At 42.5% G+C, this 17,727-nt stretch overlaps 1 protein-coding gene across 4 annotated transcripts in view; it reads right to left on the minus strand.

The window, feature by feature from the left end:
* Positions 1–209: 209 nt before the first annotated feature.
* The window catches only part of LCLAT1 (lysocardiolipin acyltransferase 1), a 118,620-nt gene continuing 101,102 nt past the window's right edge, over positions 210–17,727 (minus strand). For all 4 annotated transcript variants that reach the window (XM_057400057.1, XM_057400054.1, XM_057400055.1 and 1 more), the window contains one exon: positions 210–4,307. In XM_057400057.1, coding sequence (XP_057256040.1) covers positions 3,799–4,307 — 509 coding nt within the window. In that variant the 3' untranslated portion in view covers positions 210–3,798. The remainder of the gene's footprint in view (positions 4,308–17,727) is intronic.

Here is a 17,727-nt window from a genome sequence, read left to right on the forward strand (position 1 = left end):
AAAGAGAGTTCAGCCAGCTGCCCCTTTCCAGCCTCCCATGGAGAGAATGGAGTCACACTGCCCCAGTAGCCGTAAACCATAGGTTGAGCATCCAAACAGACACCCATCTGCCCAAGACACAGCATATGATTGAAGACAAAGTTTGTTCTTTATGAGTCCATACAGAATATGTCACGCAGTACAAGGAAAATGGCAAAATGAAACATTCAATGCTTCAGGTCTTTATTGTTGCTGCAGAGTAACTGGTACATGGTTAAACCATTCGAATATAATCAGTGAACTCTGAAAACTAAGGCTTTCTGTAGGTTTGTAGTATCCTGGTGTTTCCTTTCACTGAGTGTACATATAAAATCAAGTTATAAAAACACAGACCTTTGTTAACACAGATTGATGCAACGCATAAAATCAGGAACTATGTCTGTATGATCAAGACAACACCTCTCAGACCAGCTTTGGGCCTTTTAGCTTTGAAACCAAGAGAGAAATGTCTTGGTCTGACATCCCACTACACACATGACACACACAGATGGCAGGATTTCAACCTTCTGAGCAGAGAGTAAGAAACCCCTGATGCTGATGAGGAAACATCTGACTGAGCAAACAAGAGTAGTGTCTTTAAAGCACATCACTGATCTCAAATGATGTAAGCAAGACCTAGCAAGACCTGTAAGTCCCATAGACAGGGCAGTTGCTGTTGAGCACTGCTGCTGCTGGGACCATGAGAGGAGGTGACCTAATGAGTGAGACGAGTCTTGGTGCCAATTGCATCCCATGGAAGAGGGGGGTGTGTGATTGTTGGAGTATTAGCACCTTTAACCCAACAGCACTGAGTGATTTACCTGGCATAGAATCATAGAATGATTTAGGCTGGAAAAGACCTTTAAGATCATTGAGTCCAATTGTAAACCTAATATTGCCAAGTCCACCACTAAACCATAGCCCTAAGTGCCATCTCAGTATACTTCGAAGAGGGAAAAAGTGTAAGAACAAAACAGTGTAGAAAAAATGTGTATATTAAGAACCTTTTGAGTAAAGAGCTACATTTTGACCAAAGAGGGAAAAAAGCATTCATGGAAAGATCTTCCCCCAGTTCCTTAACCACTTTGTAAACAAAGAAGTTTCTATATCTACAAAGCTGTTTCAGTTTTAGTCATTCTTTTCCCATCTTGTATTTCTGATTAAGATGGAAATTGATGCACATGATCTGAAAATCTATGTCAGTCACAAAGCCAACACCCTTGCCTGGGAGAGGAGGAGTCTTCACTTACCATGTGCTGCCCCACATCATGGAGTCAGGCACTGCAGATGTGATATTAGCAGTTGACAAGAAGATCATTCCTCTTTAATCCAAATACAAGTGAGAGGAGGGTGGATTACAGATTTGCAGGATGTTCACCACACTGTATGTTTGGCTCCAGCTGGGAGAAAACCCCTTGTAAGAGTCAATGATGGACTGCATCTAATCACATAGAGATGAAAATCTCCCACTGCTCCACGACCAAGATTCACACTGATTTTTCTGATACGTTTGGTGGTACCACGAAGTTCTCTGACTGACTGAAATAAGTGTAGCTGGCATTTATGTCACCAACATGTATAATCTGTTCTCCAAAGTCATTCCTGAAGACTGTGTTAAGGCTGTTGGAGTCGGCTGGCCATGGTTACTCCTGGTATGAAAGCACAGCTGTGGCTCAGGACAGACTAGAAGAAGCCTTTTGGGTCTCCCCTGCATTAACCATAAATGAGGTTTTTAGGTTTTCCCTTGCAACGAGTTATCTGATGTGCAAGGAACTGCATCAAAGCAGAGTATTAGGCGAAGCAGAACCACGCTATGAAGATTTAAGCTGCAACCATGCCTCTGATATCACAGAATTCTGCTTTTTTAAAGTCCTCATAGTGCAGAAAGGGCCTCCTTCCACTCGTGACAATGAAAGATCAGTTGTCAGTCGTCAAATATCAATATGAAAAAAAACATTAAGAAACATAACCCTAAATATAAACCTAGGTTTATTTCTTGAAAAAGGGGATTAAAAAACCCAGAGTAACCCAGGTGGCTTCAAGTACTTCCCCCATAATAAACAATGTTGTTAGAAACAGAGATTAAAAAATACTTGTCACCTTGCAAGGGACAGTTGAATAGAAGCTGGTGATTGGTTCAAGAAATGGTCCTTGATACAAACACATTAGACAAACATGCTTAGAGTTGTAATTTAGAAGAAAACAGATGTGTCTCCCATGCTGACCCAATGCTTGAGATATTCATCAGTCTCTGTACTTTCACATTTCATGGCAATGTCACCCAACAGATGGAGCCAGGCCATCTCGGTTTAGCTCAACCAAGCCTTCATGCAATAAACAACAAATACTGAGTAAGTCAGGAAGGTTTTATAGCAATACAGTTGATCAAGTGGTCTAACAGTTTTGAGGTTTAAGTCCAAATCTAACCTGAAGTGCCTCCAAAGTGCTGGCAATGTTTAGGTCTTTTATTATGTGAGCATGAATATTACGCTTATTATGTATGACAAGGAACATGCTTGAAAGTTCCTTGTCTGAGTTTAAGCCTTTGGATTTTCTCAATGTCATGAAAGTAGGGTAAAGTGTTATAATGGGAGCCCCAAAAGAAGCTCCCAGCAATTGCAAAGGAAGTTGGAAAAGCAATGATGGCATCAGGCAATCAATACTGCAAAGGAAGGTGCAGCTCAAGTTGCCTGTGCTGTGCTAAGTCTGAAACCCATCCCTTGTGTCTGTAAAGAGACAACCATTGCGTCAGATGCATTTCAACCAGTCTGGCTGACACACATGGGACAAGCAGTCTTCCTACTCATTATATGGACTCTTGAAATGCCTAAGGAAGCTATGTAAAAATCAAAACGAATGCTCCAAAAAAAGGTATCTTGCCTAGCCTGAAAAAGAAATAAAATGTTTTCGATCAAACAGTGTCTACAAGGAGAACTTTTGGAGAAACATTTGCCAGCTACTCAGAGCCAGACGCTTATTTTTGCCTCTACAAGAAAAAGAAAACAATAAACCAACAAAAAACCAGCTCCCCTATCCCACAGCTCTGTGTACTACAGCAGAACAAGTCTCCCACAGCTATGAGGGAGATCAAAACAGTATGAAACAGTGAGAAATCAAAACTTCGCTGCACAGGTCTATGAAATAATCAGTTGAGACTTAAGTGGAGGCAAAACCAGCACTGTTTTCTGTACGATAACACAAGACTGCAAAGCTTAAAAATCCTTCTAGTGACCAAGCCAGTGTGGTTGAATAGCGGTAGGTTCAGTAGTGTTTGGAAAAGCTTATGCAAAAATACGGTTTTAAAATAAGAAGTCTGAATACTTGAAATAGAAAAAAGAAACAACCTCTCCTCCTTCCACCTACCACCCAAACATCATTTCCAAACCCAGTGCTTACTTCACGACAACACGATCATACAGAAATCATACATCTTCCTCTCTTAGCTGGACAGCTTGGGTTTCTACATGAAAGTTCAGTGCGTGTCACATTTATTAACGTCCTTATGATTGTTCAATAATCCAGCAATTTGTTTGCTAATTACAGCAGAATGCAGTTGCTAGCTGCTTGCAAGAGCAGTGTTGAAATTACATTCAGAGATAAAAACTACCATTTTCACGTGTAGCAGTAACTAACATTTTTCTTTCTCTTCACAGAATCAAGTGCAAATGTCTAACAATGGCAACAGGAAAAGACAATTCTCATGCAAAAATTCTTCCCTGCGCATAAAATTCACAGGACACCTCAATCCCACCCATTTTTACCTCTTTCTCTACCCCAGAACTAATTGGTTTTTACTTTCATGTCATGAATTTTCTGTTGCTTTTTAAAATATCGATGACAAGCGAGTTCAATTAGTTCCAGCCCACCAAATATCTTTTGCTGCACAACAAAAAAGATGATCATGGCTGCAAAATACCATTGTGCAAAGCTGTAGAGGTACAGCAGTGCAAGCATACCCAGCGGGAACACCGTCCAATACAGGAGCGAGATGCACTTGACCGCGAGGACCCTGAGCTCAGATTTACACGGTGGAATAATGCTTTGCCCTGTTGTACTGAAGCATTTTCCACCTTCATAGAAGTGTCGGAGTCTCTCCTCTTTCTCTTCCCAACGTTTCCGGCACCAAAGCTGCAGCGCCTCCTTAGAAATGGGGACTGTCTCTATGGGGTATCTCTGGACGTGGAAGTGAATCTCCTTTGGGAAGTTTCCATTCAAAAGGTGCTTCTCTGTCTGAGGAATGTTTTGGGGGTATGCCACAGTTATGTCGTGGATGGCATCGAGATTGTCACCTAGAGAAAGGTTTGGAGGGGAAAGAAAATAATCAGTACAGATCATGCAACGGTCAGAACATTAATTCACTTCAAGGCGTGACTGAAAACTGTCCAAATTGTGTCAGAAATCCCCAAGGTACATTAGCTATCCAGAGTACGTTGTATCTGCTAAAATCTCTGAAAAGGCTGAAAGGCCAAATGTTTCCCAATCATCATCTGTTCCAAATCTGAGCAAGAAACTTTGGGAACAAAACTGTATGCAGTACAAACCATCATGGAATTACAACAGTGAGTAAGAGCTTAAAATCCAATTTAAAGGAGAGAAGAAGCGAAGAGATGCGTATGCATTCTTGGATAAAGAGCACAGTATGTGAGACTGATCTTCAGTCACTCATATCTGTGCTGCAAGCTGAAATTGCTTTTAACTAATGAAATACGATTTAGTGTATGCTCCGGTGAACACTGAAAAAGATTCAGTTTGATCTGAAGCAAGCAGCATACACAATCCTAATCCATTGAAGACTGAGAAAACATAGGCGAAACATATACCAGCTAAGTATCAGGAGCTCATTAAATCTAAGGTATCTCATAAAGGATGAGGAATATCTCTGTGGCTCAGCCAGCTTTGCAGAGAACTCCAATTGACACGATTGCTTTAAGTACGCCTGGTCACTACTGTAAGGAGGTGAGCTGCTGCTTACTGCATCCCAGATCTGGTAAAGACAAAAGTACAGCATAAATGGCAGAGAAGCCCAGCTTTAAGTGAGTATAGTTAACATTTAAACAGCAATTCTGGATTAGAAATTCAAGCAAATACTGATAAAAAACCCTTCTTTATTAAAAACCTAACCCTTATTACCACACCTGATCAAGCCAACACTCTTGAAAGGATACCAGTATTGCCAAAGCGGGGTTTGCTATCTTTGTACTAGGTATTTTTACACTTTGTGCATCTCTGTAAGTAGGTGTTTTTACACTCTGCATTCTCTAAATACCCTCGCTATCCCCCGGCCTCTGACCAGACATTCTTTTTAGATTTCATAAAGTAAATTCTGCTAGTGTAAAACTGATCTAAAAATAGGTGCCTGGTGCACTGGATGTTGCATAACTGTGAAGTTCTGCCAGCAGTGATTTATGCCGCTGTTTTTATTTGCCTAGCTGGCTCAGGGCAAAATAGAATTGGAGACTAAAAGCTGTCTCCAGTTGCAGCGATTGAAGACTTTTGTTCTCATAGCTGATGTAAACCTCTTGCAAAGATGATCAGCACCTACTCTTTTGCCCTGCTCCCTATTTTCATTTGCTCCCCTCCCTTGGTGTTTTGTCTTTCTGTTACAGCTCTGAAAATGACAGGCACAGAACAGAAAGTTACTTTAAAAGGCCATGTTCAAAATGATGTATCTAAAGTTCAACTCCAAATATCACAAGAGGGGGAAAAACCCTATTCAGCCTTTCAGAGTATTTTATAACTGCTGTCTTACAGCAATCTCTCTTGGACAGATTTGTGGCAGGTTGCTTGGGTTTTTAAAGAGCTATGCGTGGCTCCTAAGAGGTCTATCAGAGCAAACTCAATACTCAGCTTTTGTCCAGCGATGGGATCGCATTCTATCAAAGCAGAGAATCGCTGTATTCCGCACAGGTAAAACCTGTCAGATCTCCTTCCAGAATTGGACGTGTCTTAGAAACCCAGCCCTTACAGAAGGAAACGATAACCAGCCTGCTGCAGCCTAGCACAAAGCATTTTTATTTTGAGAACAGCTTGCATTTTTCCTCCCCCCTGCACCAAATACTTCAGAAGGAATTACAGTCATCCTACAGGACAGACATCCCCTAATTCCTGGCTCAGCCAGGGGAAGGGCTGCTACATATGCCTCTAAGATATATCCACCTCTCATAATCTGTCTGTAACTCCCCAGGTCCTACTGGCACATAAAACCTACGCACTTTATCTCAAGAGGGAGGCCAGAAAGGTTCAGCCTTCCTGAGAGCCTTGTATGAAAAAAGTCTTCTATGAGAAGAGGTTTTGGCCACGTGAGTTTCTCACCCACCATGCAGCCATTTGTGTCTTGCAATGGCAGTTCGTCTGCCATTGCAAATGCTCTTGAAGAACCAAGGCATTACTCATAAGGACCACCGGCATGCAGACCACAGGCAATAAATCATCAGATTTGCTTAAGACACAGATTTTCTGACTCTGTACAAGCGGCACTGTCAGGACTGGGCAGGACTCCCTGCACACACACACACACACACAGCTGGTCTGATCTCTTCACCAGGCAGATATATCTCTTCCCGTGAATTCCTGATCAGAAGTGGGGAAGCCTCTGCTCGTTACCTATGGATCAGTAGCATCCCCAGACAGATACCTTCCAGCAAGGCTTCACACCAGGCTGCAGAAGGCCCACACTACACTGTGGCTTCTAAATTAGTCATCCAGAACAAAGCTTAAAAAGCCATGCACAGGAGGGTGGACATAACCCTTTCTGCATTGCAAATGCAGAAACCAAGGCAAAGGATGATTACATGAACCGATGTGTCCAAACTTGAACCGGTATCTCCTACTGCCCAGCTGCAAGGTTCACCTATTAAAGTGTATTTTACATAAGAAGAAATGAAACTTCAAATAGATTTAGCATATCTGAAAGCACAGAAACATCAGAAAGAGAGAAGACCAGAATACCAGGTTTCATACGCAAGAGGATTAGAGCCTTTCTCAACCGGCCCCTTGTTTGGGTCATACATATTTAAAAACTCCACACAAATGGCAGCCTGAAGCTTTAATTCCCCAGCAAGGCAAGCATGTGAAGAGGACCAGCTTCAATCAGTTTTCTACGGCTGCTGGAAGAAGCATGCCCTGCTAGCGTTAGGTGCAGTAAAGCTGTGGGATCCACACTGCACATTTGAACAAAAAGGTTCTGCGTGATCTTAGAACTAAATGATCTTTAAGGTCCCTTCCAACCCAAACCATTCTACTATTCTATGAGTCTCTGCTGATCTATCAACTGCATCTTTCAATACGGACAGGACCAGTGCACCACTGCCAAATGTCCTACAAGGAAATCAGCAAAAAAGGAGAAAAGTTACCATAGTGGATGAAGGTAGACCATTTGTGAGCAGGGACAAAATTCCCTTAGGCTAGATTTAATCAGGCAGTTTTGAACCTGCATCCTTGCTTAGAGCATCTTTACTGTCTCCATTTCCCTCTGAACTTAAACTTCTTGCCTCTGCAGTCTGAAGATACTTAACAGCAGATAAATAGCAAGGTGGCCATCAACCAGCAAAGGAAAGTGAAGATGCAAGGCAGTCACTGATTCCCCACTTGAATTTAAAGATCTACTTAAAAAACCCATTTCTGTACATTGTAAGAACAAGTTGCCCTAAAGGAAGTCACATCACTCAGCTCTAGTGGGTCAAAAATGAAGCAAGTGTATTCGTTCATAGATCAGAGAAGCTGTTGGTGGACAAACCAGTTATTGCTATGTTTTTAGTGAAATCTAAGGGATCGTCTTTATCCACATCCCATTGGGGAAGGGATGAAGGACAGAGGAAATAGAGTAATGTTCACAGTTTTGCATCTGAAATCTAGTCAAGCTATGAAACTGCCATTAAAGCTAGTCAGGGAGGTAGCCCAGCTCTTCGGGACAGAGACATACCAGTTTCAGTAGCTTCACAGTCTCAGGGCCTTCTTCCTGCAGTAGTACAACCATATATCCTTCATACCACTAAACACTCTTCTGTTTTATGCTTTATAAAAGCACTTCACTAAAGGAAACCTTGCTACAGTGCTTGGGAGTGAAAAAAAAGTTTATGTGCAACTGTTGTTAAGCAGCTATAAACTGCGTAACATGCAGATGATGATTAATCCAAGAGGCGGTCTCCATTCTGGGATGATGAAATGCCTCAAAAGCACTGTTCCTTTTCTTTTTAAACACTTTTTCCTTTTCTTTCTGTGCTCCAATCAAAGTTATTTCTATTTTGAGTTCTGTTGATACATGACATTACTTCAAGCAATTCCAATGCACGGCTGGTTGCTTTGGGCATTGCACTCAGAGGTGGCAGAGGAAGAATGTACCAGGCACATGACCAAATCAACAGCATCACGGAAAGACACCTTCTTTTCAAAAACATTTACAAGTTAAAATGAGGACATTTTTTTTCACTACACCAGCTGTTGCATCGGGATTTTTATTCTCTGTTAGAAGTTGCAGCATCTGGTAGCCCTCACACACGCAACCACAGAGTTCCTTCAGCCCAGGAAATAGTTAAAAATAGGTTTTAATGAGAAGATGAGGCAGGCTGGGTTGATCCAGTGCAAGGCATATCCAGGCAAGTCTACTGACCACTCCCAGTTACATGGGACCAACCCCTTTTACTCCTTATTTCTCTATTTTCCCAAACTTGCTCCTCCCAAACCACACCGAACCATTCATTTTCCCACTTTTGGTTCCTTCCCTAAATTTCCCATAAATAAATCTTGTACAGTCCACAAACACTCCTCCTGGGCATCCTCTAACGAGTCCCACAAGCAGCAAGGCCCCTCAATCTGTAAGGAGATGGACAGGAGCCTCTCCCATTGACTCATGGGCTGCAGCTCCCCTGTGACAGCCCTTATGGAGTTGAAACAAAGGTTCTGTTTGTCCATCTGGGTTTTGGGGTTTGCCCTGCCTGCCCTTGTACCCCCGTGCTCCCTTGCATGTGTGCTGACAAACGTGTTATCTCTCAACCTATTATAAAAACCTTACAACCATCAGTCTTAATAGGCTCAAAATAAAGATGTCATGGCTAAACTGAAAATTACTTTTAATTGCATGTATTCAGTAGTACCATGTCAGCACAGAATTTTAGGGGAAAAAAAACCCAGCATGAATGTAAAAGGCAGGATTAAACTATTTTCAGCTTCTTCTAAACACATTTACAAAGAGAATATTGCAAGGGAGCTGCAGTTGGTGAAAACTGCTAGAAGTGATGCTCAGCCCCACAACATAATCAGGAGTAAGTGGGCTGGTTGGGGATGGATCTATTACCCTCTGCTATGAGCATGGCTCAGGAGCTCGAGCAGTGCTCGTTCCTCAGTTCTGGTTCACGTCAACGGCAAGGACACTTCCTTGCTCATACTCAGGACTGCACAATGCTAAGCAAGCTCTCTGAGAAACAAGGGGATCTATACAAGCAGCGACTATGGTCCAAAATGATGATTCAGAACAGAAGATTTTAAAGCCAAAATGGCCACCAGTGAGCCAAAAATGAGGATGGGCCCTAGGCAAATCCACGCAATGAACTGCTCAGGCTCTCAGCAGTCGGGAAGGTGAACAGACAGCCAAGTCTCCTTGGCATTAACACTGCCATTATCCATTTCCATCCCTAGCAAGGATCTCAGCAGCTGTAATTTGTCCTACTTTAGCTATCATTGACATTACTTTAAATCTTACAAGGATTATAGTCTCTTCCCCCGCATTGATCCAGCAGAGAAGATGCTATTCTTAACCACAGTACATCCCAGAACAGCACGTGATGAGCTGTTGAGCCAGAACGGGAAGAGGTAGACTGAGATGCTCTCACAGCAAAATATTCATGGCCACCTTTAAATAAGCTATTCTGTGAAAAGTGGAACCAATGTGTGAGGCCCATTCATTTCACTTCCCACCATAATATAACTGGTTCCTTCATCACCCAGCCCTACATTTCCAGTCTATTGTTTTATACACTGGCTGCAACTCCCTGACCCATCCCTTAATATCCTCAACTTTATATACACGTCCTTGGGAAACTCTAAAGGAGGATGCCTGGCATTTCTGTAAATAAACTGATCAGCAACACAATCAAGGCAGAGATGGAAACAAGTAGAAGAAACTTGCTACGGTTCACTATATCTGAGTATTGTACATTACCTTTGAAACAAAGATACATCTTTGGACATTAAAACAAAAGCCATCTAAAACTGCTTACTGGGAAATAGTACTGTCTTAGCTCCTGAGATTTGAGTCATTTTTCTTTGAGGATACTCTAATAGGAGGGAATAGCTTCAAGGATTTACAGCCCCTCCTGGGAAGTATCATCCTTGTGAAGATGTGGAACGTCAGGCAGCCCTCTTTAAAGCAGCGGTGTCCGCCAGGGTTAATCTAAATCACTTTCAACTCAGTAGTTATTGGAAATCTTTTTTGGGTAAGTGTAGCAATCAAATAAGCAAACAAAAAAAAGACAGAATGATAATGCTGGCCTTGATTAACAGAGAAGAGCGATCCTGCATACAGTTCTTTCTCTAGCTCTCTGAATTTCACCAGTGTTGTGATACAAGGAGAGAGGAAGACCTTCCAACTGCCAACACAAAGGAGTTAAGGAAGCTGCACCTCTTGTCCTTGAGGGTGAGAGCCTGGGGAAGGGGCAGCCCTGGCTGTTTCCTGCTCCCCAGCAGGAAGGAAATGTACTCTGGGTACCCCGTAGAGGAGTTACGAAGACTACTGGGATTTACAAGGTACCTCCAGCCTGGCTGGTGCAAAGATCAAGAGATATAAGGACACCCTCATAGCTATCAGCAATCATTACATGCATTTAACTCCTTTGCTAAATACATTTAAATCACAGTTCTACTGCCTAATGCCACATCTCATTAATGTGTAAAACAATACCACTAACTGAAGTTGTTAGGGAGGGGATCTGCTTGACTTTGAAATCTCTGCAAACACCTCCTTTAATTATTTTACGACTAGACAGGAATGTTATCATCGTCTAATCTGATCTCCTGAATAACACAGGCCACAGGAGCTTATGTAGAATGCCTTCAAGCTCTTTACATGAGATTGGCAATTCCTTTAATTAATGGGAGGGAGGTATGTGCATGTGTACATTACATTTACACTTTTACTTCCTGACCATATAACTTGGCTAAATTAAAGAGCTGTCCATGCTCACGTGGGTAAGTGTCCGTTTGGTCTGCTAGCCACAGAAGTTGCTCCTGAACAAAGGAAACCTAGCGAGCTTCTGAAATGTCAAAATGAAGCATGTTTTTAAAAGCTCAAATCCCTTTTGAGCTCTCTGAATCTCTTCTAATATTCCACCATACTTTTCAAAGTGTGGGTGCTGGAACTAGGCAGAGTTTTCCAAACTGGCCTCATTGAGTCTATACACAGACATCTAGTGCTAACGTGCCCACTTGGTTTTCATTTTTATGCCTCCAAAGACTACATCCTTTCTTGCAGCTACAGCCTCTTTGTGAGAGCTGATATCCAGCCTCTTTATTAAGCATTACAAAGCCCTTTGCCATGTCCTAGAAGGCAATGGAGCCAGCAAGCTACAGCGAGTATCCCAGGATGGCACTTGGGTAGATTCGAAGTGATGTGCAACAGGGTTGAGATGCAAACCCCACCATTTTCCAGTGCAAAAGTCAATGCTGAGCCACCACAGCTAAACCGGGCAGCCACCTTACACCAGACCTGCTGAAATGGTAAAAGGAAGCTGGCAAGTACCACTCCCTGGTTTCCAGGAAATGCCTTCCAGGCAAGGAGAATACAGCCTGGCAAACCATCCATGAGAGGTTTCTGAGCCCCAGTTGAATCATGGCAAATAAACAAGCTATGGGATAGTTTTTGCACTCTCACTTGTGACAGAGCCTGAGATCCTCCCACCCCAGGCTGGTGTCAGCTGGTCAGGTTCTCATTTGTTGCTTTAACGTGTCTCTCCGCTCTCCATAAGTCAAAATAATGAGCACTGCAGCTAAGCAAACATACCTTCTTTTAATCAGCATCACTACACTGAACTTGTTGTGCCAATAAAATCTAGTCAACTTAAATGCGCCTTGTGTGATTCTTTGCAGGGCTATAAACCAGTGGTACTATGATGGCAGAAGTAGATCTATCCTCTTCTATTTGAATACAAGGGATCCTCTTTTCTTCAGCAAATAAACCTGCCAGCTCCCTTCCTCCTCTCCAAACCAAATCTGAGCTAATACAAGAAGGGAGACACAGTGTAATTCAGTTGTGGTAACAGAAGCGCTGTGGGAAAGCTAAGAGCAGATCAAGATGTATATTATAAGTTAAGATATATCCAGTGTTAAACTGATTCTTAGTTCATGGATTAAACTGTACAAAAATACTTAAGCACATGTTGAGCCAAAGCAAAATGCAATAGATTTAGCTCACAATTACTGCAGGCATTGCTTGCACAGCTATGCTTTATGGGATAAATACAAGTACGGGCTGTGGGGGTGGATTTCATGCATTTCGGAACAGCTTACAACCTCCGTTAAGGTTTTACTCTATCTTGCCACATCCCTGAGCATGGGCCCTCCAACTCAGATGCTACCAAAGCCACAGGCAGCTCATGTGAAGCACTGCACATGGCTCCTGCGTATTGCTGTCAACACAAACCAACTAATGACTGCAGGAAATGAGTTTGCTCATTTAAGACACATCTCTGAGCGGATGAGGGAAGGGTGTGCAGGAGAGAGGGGAGACGCAGCCATCGCAACGGGGACCATGTCAACCCAGTGCCTCCATCCGCAAGACTGCCTGGGGGCTGCTGCCCTTTGGTCTTCCCTCCCTGGCTCTGAAGGGTTATTTTACAGATTGCAAAGCAAAAGCTGGTTGAGCTATAAATAAAATACAAAAATATGTGGAGAGGAGGGAGCTCAGGGATAAAAGGGTTGGAATAACAAGTTATTTTCAGTCACTAGGGATGACCAGGCATAACTGACTCACCACTCTTCACCCTATCATTCCTAAACTATATTTATCAATTCCAGATAACAAAAATGCCATGTTTATTCCTTCACTTGCATATCTGCTCTCTTCCTACCTTCTGTACAAGTCTGCTCTACATACACATATGGAATTTGGTTTTCATAGGTATGTTATATGTTAGGAAGGAGAAAACATGTTGTTTCTAGGCTTACAGTATACCACCATTTTTTCATACAGAAAAATGATATTTCATATAACGTGAGAGGCATTGGTATGCGACTCTCCAACTCCATGGAGCTCTAACATGAATTTCCTGGCAAACAACCAACAGACAAGAATCACAATTATGCTTGAAATGAAGATAATGTACTATACTGCAGTATAGTAATCCTACTGCAGTACAGAAATCCTTCTAAAAAGCATCACATACACACTACCATGTCCGTCTTGCTACAGAGTCAAATGTACATAAATTTAGGAAACAGCTTATTTATTTCATTCAAGTATTTCTGGAAGGCTAAATATGATGACAATTATGCAAAATAAAGACATCAAATACCCTTAAAATAAATCATAAACACACACACACACAGAGCTTATTCTTCTCTTTAATGTAACAGACTATCCCCCTAATTCTTCTGCTACTTGCTGGGCATTTGAAATCACTGGGAATCTGAGAAAGAAGTAATCCACCGCTGTACATTTCTTTGCTCTCTGCCTGGATGAACAATCTCTCTCCAACACAGATGGAATTAAGCATCAATCTCGACAAAAGAAAACACATTCCCATTCGAGGTAATCCACTTCTGCCAGAATTCAGCTGTTACCTCGGCATTTTCCACTGTCATTTCTGAGTGGCCTCGCTGAGTTAATAGCAAAGCAAAATACTCTGGCACAGTTTACATACACAACTGCCATACCAATGATGCCCAACGTTGCAGGATATTACTCCTAGGTAAACAATACAGCTGGCTTAAAACCTGGAATTTCTGCAGTATCAGTATATATGAACAGCCATGTTGTGGCACAAAAGCATACATTAGCTTTCAGGGTCCCAATTAAAACAAGCATTAAAGGGATTACCCTTCCCAATCTCCCTATTCATTCTATTAGATGTTATTTATTTTCCCCAATTCATCCACAACCATTGTTTATACTCTTTTCAAATATATATATATATATATATATATAAATAGTTTAGGATTTGCCATTATGTGGGATAGGAATTTTCTCTGGACTTGCTCCAACAGGTCCATGTCCCTCTTGTGTTGCTGTCCTTAGAGCTGGGTGCTTTACTGCAAGGTATAGAGCAAAGTAGAGGGGGAGAATCCCCTCCCTCAACCTGCTGGTCATGCTCCTTTTGATGCTGCTCAGGACATGGTTGGTTTCTGGGCTGCCAAGTGCACACTGCTGGGTAATGGTGAAATCTCATTAACAAACCCCCCCAAGTCTTTCTTCCCAGGGCCCTTCTCAATTTATATTTGGCTTCTACTGCATTATATCTATTCTCTTCTACAATTCAGATATAAAGTTCATCTTCCTTTCCTCACCTTGATCTATTTTTCTTCCTTTTTTTTTAATGGCTATGGATGAGTAACCTTATGTTAATTCAGCGCACTTCGCTATTCTTATCAATACCCAAAGTCAACCGCTAGAGAGTACTCTTTAGCTGCTTAGTGACCTGACACTGTTTTATAACCCTGCCCTCTTCCAACTGTCCCAGGCATCACTCATTGTCAGGGCAGCCTTCAGCAGCACCAGGAGGAGAATCTGGAATTAGGGGTCAACTTGGCTTCCTCTCAATACGAAAGATGGTCTAGATGATATACCCATTGTATTTGAGATACATGAGAAGAAACTGAAAACGCATTGAGACTTCTGAGAGATGTGCTATTACAAACAGGGCCTATACCAAAACAAAACACTAGATGAAAACGTACTCTGCACCAAAAATAGAGCATGAACTAGATGTTGAAAAAACACCTGCTAGCAGCCACCTCAAATATTTGGATGGAGTGCTTCCACAGCCATCTCGAGCTGGTCTCTTGCGTTGTGTGCCTTGCCGGTTTGTGTTATTGCCATTCTTGGTCACAGTGGTTTGTTTTCATTTCTGCGTACAAAGCAAGAGGAATGCAGAACAGCACCAGCAGCCTGACAAGAAGGGGTAATTTCAGCACACAGAAAACTACAAAGCTGATAACTTCATTCTGATGCATATATATACTAGAAAGCCACATTGTGCTTTTGCTTCACCTTATTTTAAACCCAGGACAAGGATTTTGCTCTGATAGCATTTCACACTCTGCGGTTAGAAGAACTTTAGTCAGGAACGTCTAGTTCCCGAATCAGCTCTAGAAACAAGCTCATCTATACATCTCACAGAGTGGTCAGTTTGGGGCAGAAAAGCACATGGCTTTCAATTATACAACAAAGCCCTAGACATGAAATAGTCAACAAAACAGAGCCTCTAACACACTTTAATCTTCCATTCTTTACTGTAACCCTCTAGATGTAACGTAACCCTTTGATATTCAACTCTAATACTACTAATTCAATTCTCATGGGGTTTGTTTCCTCCACTGACCAGCCACACAATCCATCAAGCCCCTTGATACAAGAGCATACAGCAGTGCACATAACAGGCATTTAGACCCATGACTGCCTGCACTGAGATATGAACTTATTGTTCCCAATCCCCCGGTGCTAAAACAGTTTCCACCAGACCATGATACACACAAGTGGACAAATCTTATTAAATTCAATCAGCCCAGTACTTGGGGGAGCTGTCTTAATCAGAAAGGGATTTAATGAAAAGCTGCAACTCCAATGAATACTCTTTAATTATGACTAACTAATATTTATCCACAAAGAGGAATTTGTTTCAGGATTAGTCTGAGACCTGGAAGAAGCCAAAGACATCAATTTAATAATGCAGTGCCCAATTAAAGTATAATGGAAGCCTAATTGTGATATACTGCTTTGTAGTGCACATGATTTATTTAGAACAATTGCTTTTCACTGGGCTCATTAGGGAAAGTTAAACAAAACACAATAGTAAAAAGAAGAGGGGAAAAACAGCCACACTGGAACTTCCAAGAAGATTATAATCAACTGATGAAAGACAGTAACATATTTGTCAGATAAAGCACTGCCATCCCTCCACAGGCTGTGGTTAAGATTTCTAAAAAGGATAATGATTATATAGCTCCTTTCCTCCCTAACGACATGGGATCAGACCCAAACCCTACTGCAGCTACTTGGTGGAGCTCCTCTAGTGGAAAGGAGCCATAAAGCTGAAAGGTCTGACTGCCTTTGGATCCTCCTCACACAGAGAAACCTCATGTAACACATGCACCCTCCCAGCCGCTATGGAAGGAGAGCAGACAGGGAGGGCAACCAGCACAAATCCCTCTAGCCCTTCCTATCAACATCATGCAGGAATGACTGACCACTCCTGATGGGGATCATAGAATCATAGAATAGTCAGGGTTGGAAAGGACCTTAAGATCATCTAGTTCCAATCCCCCTGCCATGGACAGAGTCACCTCACACTAAACTATGCCACCCAAGGCTCTGTGCAGCCTGGCCTTGAACACTGCCAGGGATGGAGCGTTCACAATCTCCCTGGGCAACCCATTCCAGTGCCTCACCACCCTTACAGTAATGAACTTCCTCCTTATATCCAATCTAAACTTCCCCTGTTTAAGTTTTAACCCGTTACCCCTTGCCCTATCACTACAGTCCCTAATGAAGAGTCCCTCCCCAGCATCCTTATAGGCCCCCTTCAGATACTGGAAGGCTGCTATGAGGTCTCCACGCAGCCTTCTCTTCTCCAGGCTGAACAGCCCCAACTTCCTCAGCCTGTCTTCATACAGGAGGTGCTCCAGTCCCCTGATCATCCTCGTGGCCTCCTCTGGACTTGTTCCAACAGTTCCATGTCCTTTCTATGTTGAAGACACCAGAACTGTACACAATACTCTAAGTGAGGTCTCATGAGAGATGTGCTTCTTTAAGAAGGTATCACCCTACAGGTACCTGTGGCATATAACTGTCTCCTATTTTTTTCTCCTAAATAAACCCCAAAAAGCTGCTCAAGCCTTTATTATTGTAAAACCAAACATTCTCCTGACTGCATCCTGATGGCACCGGTTCTCCCAGTGACATTATAGCATCATAGAATCAACTAGATTACAAAAGACCTTTAATCAAGTCCAACCATTCCCCAGCACTGCCAAGGCCACCATTAAACCACGTCCACCAAGGACCTCATCTACATGTTTTCTGAATGCTTCCAGAGATAGTGAGTCCACCACTGCCCTGGGCAGCCTGTTCCAATGCCTGCCTGCCCTTTCAGTGAAGAAATCGTTCCTAATATCCAATCTAAACCTCTCCCAGTGCAGCTTGAGGCTGATTTCTCTTGTTCTTGTTACTTGCTACTTGCGAGCAGAGACCAACATCACTACAACCTCCTCTCAGGCAGTTGTAGAGAGCAATAAGGTCCCCCTGAGCCTTTTCTTCTCCAGACTAAACCCCCTCCAGTCCCTCAGGCATTCCTCATAAGACTGTTCTCCAGACCAGAGACTGGAGACCTGCTCTACAGACCAAACGGATTAGCTGCTACCCGCCTTGTTCACTCAAGCCAAGGTGAAGGACATGCACTGTTCATCCCGCATCACTCTTCTACAGTGTCAATTCAAACAGCATTCCTTCCCTTCCCTGGTAAAGCACTAGTAAAAATGAAGCATGGAAAGCAGCTGCTCCTCCAC

Source organism: Pezoporus wallicus, unplaced genomic scaffold (genome assembly GCF_028554395.1).
Source record: "Pezoporus wallicus isolate ANWC-B61680 ecotype Strahan unplaced genomic scaffold, APGP_CSIRO_Pwel_v1 contig_7339, whole genome shotgun sequence".
Taxonomy (NCBI): Eukaryota; Metazoa; Chordata; class Aves; order Psittaciformes; family Psittacidae; genus Pezoporus; species Pezoporus wallicus.